At 31.8% G+C, this 11,529-nt stretch overlaps 1 protein-coding gene across 1 annotated transcript; it reads left to right on the top strand.

The window, feature by feature from the left end:
* The first annotated feature begins 10,302 nt into the window (after window positions 1-10,302).
* Window positions 10,303-11,529, top strand: LOC105800986 (F-box protein At3g07870). Its single transcript, XM_012632334.2, has one exon. The coding sequence runs from the start codon at window positions 10,303-10,305 to the stop codon at window positions 11,527-11,529; it is 1,227 nt and encodes a 408-aa protein (XP_012487788.1).

Here is an 11,529-nt window from a genome sequence, read left to right as displayed (position 1 = left end):
CCCTTACGCTATGCATCCTGATGATAATAAAATGTATCGAGATCTTCGTAAGCTGTAATGGTGGCCAGGTTTGAAATAAAAGGTAACGAATTTTGTTGCTTGTTGTCTGACGTGCTAGCAAGTTAAGGCTGTGCACTAGTTTCCTTCGGGTTTGCTTCAACTTGTTAAGATTCCCTTATGAAAATGGAAACGAGTGACGATAGACTTTGTTAGTGGGTTGTCGTTGACACCCACTAAGAAGGATATTGTTTGGGTCATCGTGGATAGATTGACCAAGTCTGCTCATCTTATTTCAATTCGAACGGACTATTCTCTGCAAAAGTTGATGAAGCTTTATATTTTTGAGATTGTAAGACTGCATGGGTTCCGATTTTGATAATTTCTAATAGGGATCCTTGCTTCACTTCTTGGTTTTGGAAGAAACTTCACGAAGCTGAGAGGGCGATTCAGATACTGAAGGATATGCTTCAGAGCTGTGTAATTGATTTCTGAGATATTTTTGAGTTTAGAAAATCATTAAAAATCGTACAAAAATGGTTATGAGTTATAGTTTATATTTATAGATTCCTTATTAAGTCTATTTTCTGTAAAAACAAGTAAGAACTTCATATGAATATTCTACAGTGAGAAAACTTATTTTTAGTGGCAAGAGGTCAGGACAGTTAAGTGGTGAAACAGGGGAGACTTTAACTAATAAACTGTACTAATTGGCCAAACCAAAAATTCTAAAAATTTTATGGTAAGAAGACATATGAGTCTAGTTTCAGGGAAAATTTACGGATTTAAATTTTGAATTTCGTAGCTCAAGTTATAATTAAATTAGTAACTATTGTGCAGGTAGACAGCTTTGTTGTGAATAGTGAAATTAATTTCAAAAGTAAAATTTTATGCCCTGAATTTTTAAGTTAAGTAAAGTAATGCCTCGAGCTTGACTTCGGCAATGGTCTCGGGTAAGGGGTGTTACATATCTTATCATACGAGGTCAAAGAATTATAAACCTCAACAATTGTAAGAGACTCGTGGCTATATAAAAATGTGTCTCTAAATGTTAAATAAGACAGGGGTAACGAACAAAGTAGAATCAACCCTAGATCTTCCTTATCATACTGAACCTCCATGGCCTCCAAGTCTAAGAGAATTTCTTTAAACACTGCTAAGTGTTCGTGCACAGACGCACCTTCCTGCAAATGATGAGCATAAAGGCGCTATTTCATATGTAGCTTGCTGGTTAGAGTTTTCGACATACATATTTATTCCAGCCTCTTCCATAATGCAGCAGCAGTCTTCTCCTTCATCACATCCTGCAAAATTTCGTTAGACAAATGTAGATGTAACTGTGTTAACGCCTTTCAATCTTTACGCCTCTTCTCTTCCTCCGTCAATGTCAAAAGCATCTTATCTATCCCTAGCAGGGCATCCTTTAAGTCCATTTGCGCAAGAACTGTCCGTATCTTTATCTGCCACAACATGAATCTGGTGTTGCGATCTAATAGTGAAATTTCATAATTCAAATACGCCATTACCGTGATTGAGATAAACAACTCAGAAGCTCTGATACCAATTTGTGAAAAATAGAACATCGATAATGAAAATATATTGCAAAGAAAATAGAAAGAAAAATAAAGAACACAGATTTTTACGTGGAAACCCTTTCGGGAAAAAAATCACGGGCAGAAGAGAAGATAATTCACTATGTCAAATTCGAATTATTACAATAGGAGTAGATTATTTCTATTTATAGGCTTGTAAAATCATATTCTAATAGAATGAGTGTAGTAAGGTTGAAACACCTTATTCTAATCAATATCAAATAGATGAAGTGTAATAAGGTTGAAAAACCTTATTCTAAAATAAAATAAAAAAATATAATTCTATATGGATTTTACTTTTATTTTATTTTACCACTGTATTTTATTTTAACAAGGATTCGGGTCACTCAATTCTAACACCATTAGTCAAACACGTATAAGGAATTGGAATTCATTGTAATTACAGAAAAGTGCAATTACTACTCTAACAATTATACATTCATCTGATTATTCAATGATATGTTTGTTGAGGGAAGTTTTTGAAGTGTCTAGCTAAATGCCAAAAGAAAATGGCCACTTCCATAACCACCGCGATAGTTGCTACTTTTCATATTTAAAGTTAATAATTTATTTAAATAAAATATTTGGGTTTTGGATGATGTTGATATTGTAGACATATGCAAGCCTAACTTTGAAGACCAATCCATTTAAATCAAGTTATCATGAAGATTGGATTGGATTAGATCAAGTAATCTGGATCTCTTGGATTGTGGAGAATAGATCTAGATAGCATTAAAGATAGCATTGGAAAACAATCTCCAACAGTCCACTTTACATTGGCCTTTATTAGTATATTGTATTTTGCTATTTTATAGATATTATTTAATAGGGACTAGAGTGTAATTAATCTCTAGTCTGTTAGCAAGTCTCAAACTTCTATATATTTGAGAGACTTGTATAGGTATTGTAACTAAGGATTGAGAGTAATTAGTAAACAAGTTGTGTTTATAACCTAGGTTCTCAATGGGAGAACTTAGATATCTAGGTCTTTAGATACAAAAGTGAGGTTACTATGCTAGGAGAGTGATAGAACTTGATTTACTTATTGTATTAGGATTAAAGATAAGGGATTTACTGGCAGAACTAAAGTCAACAAACGTAAAGAAACCGAACTGCGTAAGCAATCTTTTATGTCATTTGTTTACTCTATTTTCGGTTTGTTAATCATAGAAGCAACCAAAGTAGTCAATGCAGCTAAACATTTCTATTCAACCTTGAAAGCAATTAGTAATTGTTTAATTCAACAATGTTTGGTCGATATTTGTTAGCCACTAGTGAATGGGTTAACTATTTGTAACTAAAAATTTGTAACAAAGTATTTACTTACTAATTTTATGATAATTCTAATTAATATTGTTAGAATTGTGTGACCCAAATTCTAAGAGATTGCTTGCAAGTCAAGTTAAACAAAATATATTTTCTTTCTAGAAGATTTAGTATTTATTAGTATAATATATTTAGCATTTATTAGTATAGTTTATTTGACTTACTAATTTAGCCTATAAATAGGCTCTTTACAATCTTAGAATTATAGAGACACCCATTAGATTAGAACTCATAACACATTCAGAGAATTTTGTGTTTACGTTTTGAGGGTTCTTTGTTTTTCGGGTTTTCGGGGTTTAGTTTTTATCTCCATCTTTTGTACTCTTCATTCTTTTGCCATTATAGTAAAATTATCTTTGCCCGTGGTTTTTTATCCTCTTTTGAGGGGTTTTTCCACGTTAAATTTGTGTGTTCATCTTCTCAATTTCTTTTACTATTTTTACTTGTTCGTTGCTTAATTGGGACGATCCTAACAAGTGGTATCAGAGCTAGTTTAACTTTCATAGATCAGCCCGTTCAGAGATGGCAGCAACAAGGTTTGAAATTGAGAAGTTCGATGGTGAGACAAATTTCAATTTGTGGCAAGTTCGGATGATGGCAATTCTAGTTCAAAATGGCTTGAAAAAGGTTGTTACATGGAAAAAGCCTGAGAATCTAAATCAAATAGAATGGGAAGAGCTTGATGAAAAGGCCTTGTCTGCAATCCAGTTGTGCCTCGCGAATACAGTATTGCAGGAGGTATTGATGGAGAAGACCTCATTCGCCTTGTGGAAAAGGTTAGAAACTCTTTATGTGACTAAGTCTCTAGCTAACCGTTTAGTGGTGAAACAACGTCTATTTACTTTCGCATGAACGAAGGTGAGCTTCTTAAAGATCACATCAGTCAATTCATTACTCTTTTAAATGATTTAAAGAACGTTGAGGTTCATATTGACGATGAAGATCAAGCTATGCTATTATTGTGCTCTTTACCCTCTTCATACAAGTCTTTCAGGGAGACCCTGATTTATGGCAGAGACAAACTCTCGTTTGAAGATGTGAACGGTTATTTGTTGAGTAGAGACAAACTCGACAATGAGTTTGGTTTGAATAGCAAAGCGATAGGCAAGCTTCCGTTTGGTAGCATCAAAGAAACGAGACAAAAGGTGTCGCTATTGTAAAAAGTTAGGTCACGCCAAAGCGATTGTTATAAACTGCGAAATAAAAGAGTCACGAGAGTAACGAGGAAGATGTAGTGGTGCTAATTTGGTCGATAAAGGCGATGATGATTTTTGTTAGTGTCAACGAGATAATTCCAAGCTTACGTCCGAGTGGATCCTAGATTCGGATGTTCTTTCCACATGTGTCCCAATAGAGAATGGTTCTCCACATACGATTCAGTTGAAGGTGGAGTTGTGCACATGGGAAACGATTCATCTAGTAAAATAATCGGTATTGGTATTTGTTAAAATTAGGATACACGATAGGACGATTAGGACACTCTCGGATGTCGGTATGTACCGATTTACGAAAGAATCTCATCTCCTTGAGTATTTTAGACTTGAAAGGATGCGAATCAACATCGAGTCGAGCGACATTAAAGTATCTCGTGGAGCTCTCGTTTTGTTAAAAGGTAAAAGAACCGCTGCCTTTATATTCGGAAGGTTCTACAAGGATCGTGAAATCGGACGTCCTCGTCCATTACTGAGTCAAAGTCAACTCATTTGAAGCGAGGCAACTTGGTCATAGGAGGGAAAAATGTATGACCGCTTCGCTTAAGAGAGGTTCTCTTTTGGATGCGTGTTTTGAAAAGTTAGGGCAATTTGTATTCGTGAAGATCGACTGGGTTAGTTTTGATTGGCGATGCACAAGTCGAAGGCTAGAAGTCTTCCACTTCTAAGCATAGATTCGACTCGATTAATTCCTGCATAGTTCAAGATAGGCCCGTATGGTTTTGGCAAAGATGGCATTGAAAGAATTCGTGTCAAGGTGGAGATTGTTAGAATTGTGTAACCCAAATTCTAAGAGATTGCTTGCAAGTCAAGTTAAACAAAATATATTTTCTTTCGGAAGATTTAGTATTTATTAGTATAATATATTTAGCATTTATTAGTATAGTTTATTTGACTTACTAATTTAGCTTATAAATAGGCTCTTTACAATCTTAGAATTATAGAGACACCCATTAGATTAGAACTCGTAACACATTCAGAGAATTTTGTGTTTACGTTTTGAGGGTTCTTTGTTTTTCGGGTTTTCGGGGTTTAGTTTTTATCTCCATCTTTTGTACTCTTCATTCTTTTGCCATTATAGTAAAATTATCTTTGCCCGTGGTTTTTTATCCTCTTTTGAGGGGTTTTTCCACGTTAAATTTGTGTGTTCATCTTTTCAATTTCTTCTACTATTTTTACGTGTTCGTTGCTTAATCGGGACGATCCTAACAAATATTTTAATCTAAAATTTTACAACAATTTAAAAAAATTAATCTCAAAACAATATAAAAAAAACTCAAAACATATTTAAATAATAGAATAAATTAACATTAACATTAACCAAATAACAACAATAATTACAAAGGATAATAATTAAAGCAAAGTAATAAGTATATGAACAATTAATTAAATAAGAAATCTCAAAATTAAAATGTAAATAAATATCAAATAAAAATAAAATTTGAAATAAATAAATCGATCTTAATTTTAAACTCATAAATAAAAAGTTCCAATAAATTTAAATTTTATTTTATTTATCTAATGTTTGAATTTATTTGTTATTGGCTGATATTATTATTTAAACTCCTTCCAATTTAGATAGTAACTAACTTTCTTAGAGATACAATGCACGAGTTTAATTATATGTATTAATTAAAATATATTATATTTATTTTTTAAAATTGATTTCAAAATTTATAATATTTTAGAAATACCATGAAAAAGAAAATACAAAATAATATAAATATTTAAGTAGATTTGATTATTGTGAAATTAAAACATAATAATATGTAAGTTTAATTTTTAAAACATTATAATTGATACGAATTCAAAAACAATAAATGTTTTAAAAATTAAAATTAAATATTATAAAAAACACGATAAATATGTTTTTATTTTACTTTTAATTTGTATGTTTAATTTTAAAAAAATAAATATTTTAAAAAATTGTTAAATAATATCCATTATGAAAGTTTGCCATAATTTTTTAAGTTTGTTTTTAATTCAATTTTAAAATATATGTTTCTATATATGCGAGATGGCTAGTAGGATTTGAAAGGAATATATAGGTTGTTGGTCAGCGCTGCAAGCTGAACCTTGGGTAGTGTTTGATGGAATCAATGTAGCAAAGAAGTATGGCTAGAATTGGCGCTTCAAATTGAGTGTGATAGCCTGGAAGGCGTAAACATGCTACTAAAGAAGAATAGAGATGCTGGGAATTTTGCAGAAGTTGATGCAGCCAATGGTTAATGCCAGAATTCAGCATGTTCACCCAACGTGAAGATTATATGGCTAAATCGATAAGACATGATAACTCAGGATTCGAAGAATATATGTTGCCTTTGAATGAGTTTAGAGTTCTAAAGAAGGACTTGGAATTGGCTGCGAGCGGTGTCATTTTTTATTTGCTTTTGGCTAGTATTCTCTGGCTAACTTTTATGTACCAAAAAATAAATACGTTTCAGTAAATGATAATTAAAAGCAATTTTAAATTAAAGATTAAAGAATAAATCAAATATTGTTACATAAATTAAAATGTTTAACATTATTTCATACATATTTCTAATAGTATAAACTAGGTTAGTATTAGAAAGCTGGTAAACATATTAAAATTAAATATGTTAACGCGTACTGTGTGAGGTCTTTGAATTAAACCAAAAACACACCAACTTTGATTTTTAAAACCAACCAAGAATTGTATATTCTTATTCAATAAAAGTTTGAAATATTCTAGAATTTAAAAAGAAGGGCTAAATAGGAAATAAAAATAATTAAAATCTAGAATTTGTTTAATGCGACGTCATATAAAACCCAACTTTTTTTGTTAGGGTTTCAAAACCTTCGACAGTTTCTCTTCTTCACACCACAAAAACAATGCCTCTTTTTTTTTCAAGAAAATCTCAATAACATTTTATCTAAAACAAAAATTTTAAACTCGACTCACAATATCTAAAAAAAGCAGTCTTTTTTATTTCTTTTTCCATTTTAAAACCACAAAAAGTTCCTATTAACAATATATCTTTTTCTTGTAAAGTTCAGGACATCATGGACCTTCTTCGGCAAGAGTTCTAAATAATAATATGGCCTAACATAATTTATGTTCATATTTACATGCAACCAAAATAAAATAATTAACATTAAAATATAAATCAAAATATATTCTAAATTCAAATATAAACCTCAATTATTCACCATCTTGTCGTTTAAAAAAGTGAAACTGATTTGGACCAAGTTTAAATTTTCGAGTCAAAATTTTTTGGAGGGCTTTACTTGAATACCAGCCCGTCCAAATAAAATTTTGCTCAATAAAAACATATCTAGTTATAAAAAAAATCTCAATTACTCAAAAATAGTCCTTAATAATAAATTAAAAATCACAATTAAGTGAAACAAATAAAAGTAAACACTAAATTTAATGAGCTTTAACTAAACCACAAATCAAGAACATGTAAGTATCACGGAAAAATAATCACCCAATTAAACAAGCAATTTCACAACGACAGTACAGTTTAAATTACGACGACGGTCGAGATAATAGACAGTCTACAATATGATAGTCCTAAAAGATTTAAACACTATACAATTTTATCCCTTAGGATTACAAAATATTCACCATGCTAACTCCAGTTTTACTAGAGTGTTTCACTGGACCACCAAGACTTTAAATAAATGGGTCTCTACATATGTTTTTTCGAATCGGGCCAGTTCAACTAGGTTAAATGAGCCTCATTTAATCAATTGACCTACATGGAATATTCTGTGTGCATACGTCACAAGCTTTAATCTGCAACCTGTGGCATATTAACATTTATAATTAAAACCATATAGAATCAACATTTAATTTTAAACCTACATAAAAAAAATAGCAATGGTCAAATTGAATGTAATTGAAATTAAATCGAGATCAAATTAAATTAATTAAAACTAAATTAAGGATCAAATTGCATAAGAGACAACCTGAAAAGGAAAATAAAAACGAAATTCAACCATCACTAAAAAAATGGTGGATGGACTAAGTACGGGTTCAAGCGTGGACCCCTAATGTAGAAACCATGTTTTTTTTTCATTATTTCATCTACTTTTTTATATAAACCTTCAAAATAAACTTTTATCATTCTCCTTAAACCAACTATAACTTCAACAAAGGTAGGTGCACTTATCAATTAATAGTATAGTTGCGGTGAGTAAAGATATCTTTCCCACGATGATTAAAAGTACTAATAATTACTGTCTTTCTATTATTTAACCGACAAATTGGAGAGGTTGATTAAAACTAAAATTAACTAAATTAATTAACTAAAGAACACGACAAAGAACGAATCAGGAAAACAAACGATTAACAACCAAGAAGCGAAACAATACTCAAGAAAGAATTCACCTAGACTTCATCTGTCATTATCAATCTAAATTAAACAATTTCTTTTAAATTATGCGAATATCTCTCTTCAAGACTAAGAGCAACTGACTCTAGGTTGATTAATTGAAATTTCTTTCAAATTAAAACCCCTATTATCGCATCAACTCGATCTATGGATCCCCTATTAGATTTGACTCTAATCCGATAGATTTATGTCGTCCTATTTCTAGGATTGCATGTAGCTCCACTCAATTACACTAGATCTACTATTAAACAGGGTCTATTCCTCCTTTGATTTAAGCACATCAAACATGGATCAATAGTTTAGAAATATTAAACTAAGAATTAAGCACACAAAATTGAAAACAAGATCTAAATCTTTATTGCATAAAAATAAATTAAATAACAGAATCCATCCTAGGGTTCATCTCCTTAGGTATTTGAAAAATTAGTTCATGATAGCAAATAAAGACATCCAAAATACAGTATAACCATAAGAAATAAAGAAACTCATAATAAACTTCAAAGAAATCAAAAGGAGATCTTCAATCTTAATGGAAATATGCTTCAAAGTTGACTTCAATGGTGTTTTTCAAGTCGTTTTCTTCAGTATTCTATGACTCCTCTCTTCTTATATTTGGTCTATATAGGTCTTAGGATACCCAAAAAACCTAAAAATTACATTTTTCCGTGTGTTTAAGGTGCAGATTGCGATTTCCACACGAAATGGCATATGGCCATGTGGCCAACTTGTGTGGCTCTTGAAACTTGTTTCGATTTTCCAATTTTCGCTCATTTTTCACTCATTTTGCTCCCAAATTCTCTCCTAAGTATAGAAACATGAATTTAAAGGATTAGGAGCATAAAATTCACAATTTAATCTCGAATAATCACCCAAAAACGCATTAAAAACAGAATTAAGACATATTACTTTTAGCACTTATCACTACCTTATTCTTCCAATTTCGACTTTAATGATCGGAAAATTCAAATACTCACTAGAAAATTTTAAAATTTCTAGAGTCTAGTGAGCTTTTCCAATATATAAGATTTAAATTAAAATTTAAATAGATATCAAATTTAAAATAAAAATTATAAATAAAACAATCAAAATTAAAATCATAAATAAAGAGCTCCAATAAATTTAAGTTTATCTAATTTACAAGGAGTTTGAATTTATTTGTTATTATTTAAATTCCCATCCAATTTAGATAGTAATAATAATATTGACATGAAAGGAAAATGAACAATTCAATCCTTGACCATGTTAAATTTTATTTTGATTTTTTGATATTACTGTTTTTGTTCCTGAAGTTTAACTATTTTTGTGGATTAAAATTTTAGCTCTAAATCAAATCTATACGAACTAAATTGCTCTGCGGCCATATTACATAGATCTAATATGTAATTAAGGAACTATTCTCGTCTCTACATGAAATAGCTGCTTTAACGATGTTAACACCAATCGGCTCAGTTGGGGCAAATGCAAATCTCCATATTGGCTGCCTGTGTAAAAAGAAAACGGATCCTTTACTTGGTTAATTCATGCCTTCAGTTTCAATGTTTCATCTTACATATTATAATTTAAATTCCATATTAAAAAAAAAAATTAGGTTCATTACGATTACTTAGCACGGCATCAATATGCTTTCTTTTTCATTTCTGTTTGTTTATTATTAAGATCGAATTTGTAATTGTCAAGGTATAATATTCTATATTCAATTTCGTTTGCATCGCCAAGCTTTCTTTAATAATACAACCTAATCTCTTCTATTAAACCTCTCAACAATACTTGACGAAGAAGAAAATATAGAAAAAAGAAAAAAAACCAATTAGCAAAATGGATCGTCTTCCTCAAGAGCTTGTCATTCATATACTATCAAGGCTTCCAATCTCAACCATAATGCAATCTAAGTCCGTGAATCGAGCCTGGCGTAACTTAATACGAAATCAAGTGTTTGTCAACATGCATTTCAAGCGCATGGTTGAGAATGACCCAAGCTTCATTTTACAAATCAGAGATCAACCCATCCAAAGCCAACTTTATTTCGGAGATTTCTCCAGCCATCCAAATGATAGAAACGTTACGATCATCACAAAGAAGCTTACCATGCTACCATTGCTAACTAATTTCCATTTGGTGAGTTCATGTAATGGATTGCTATGCTTGCGTGGCACTCACCGAAGCCTTGGACTGATCTGTATTTATAATCCTTTTACCAGGGATTCTATAGAGTTGCCAAAGCTAGTAGCAAAGGGACCTAGTCATCAAGTGGGGGTATTGGGATTTGGTTTGGATGCTACCACAAACAAATATAAGGTTGTAGAGGTATCATATAAACGAATTTATAGAGCTTCTCCAAGCCATGTTGTTAGACCTGTCAATCGCCTAGCTCCTCAGATTATAGCACCTTCTTCAATTGACTCTGAGGTTCATATTTTGACTGTTGGTAATGGTAGCCCCACAAGGAGAAATTTGGGAAGTTTCCCCTTCCATTTTATGTGCCAAAAATCTCAGGTTTTGGTCAATGGGAAACTTCATTGGATTTCTTATCCTCGGGGGAGTAAAGCTTACCTTGCTATTGTGTCTTTTGACTTGGGTAATGAACAATTAAAGGAAGTCCCTAGGCCTGATTGTATCAGTTCGGACAGGCAATTTCACGAACTCGTGGTTCTACGAGGTTGCCTGTCGGCGGTTTGTTTTGATTACGATAATGAAGAACTGGAGATTTGGGTTATGAAAGAGTATGATGTGAAAGAGTCTTGGGTCAAAGAATTTAGCATTGGAACTTACCTACCAAAAATATTGCAGCCGGATGAACGTGAATCATTGGATAGTTCAATGTTTTATATGCCTAAAACATGCATGCGAGTCCTATGTCAGTTAAGGAGTGGAGGGATCTTATTGGAGTACAAAATTAAAGCACTCTTTGTCTATGATCCTCGTTGCAGAACATTCCAGAATTTTCAACTTACATTTGAAGGAATTCCCAGGTGTTTCACCTTAGCCGTTCATGTTGCAAGCCTCAACTGGATCGATACATTTATCGAGGCACCATGCTATTGA

Source organism: Gossypium raimondii, chromosome 11, assembly GCF_025698545.1.
Source record: "Gossypium raimondii isolate GPD5lz chromosome 11, ASM2569854v1, whole genome shotgun sequence".
NCBI lineage: Eukaryota > Viridiplantae > Streptophyta > Magnoliopsida > Malvales > Malvaceae > Gossypium > Gossypium raimondii.
This window is presented reverse-complemented; position numbering and strand designations above follow the sequence as displayed.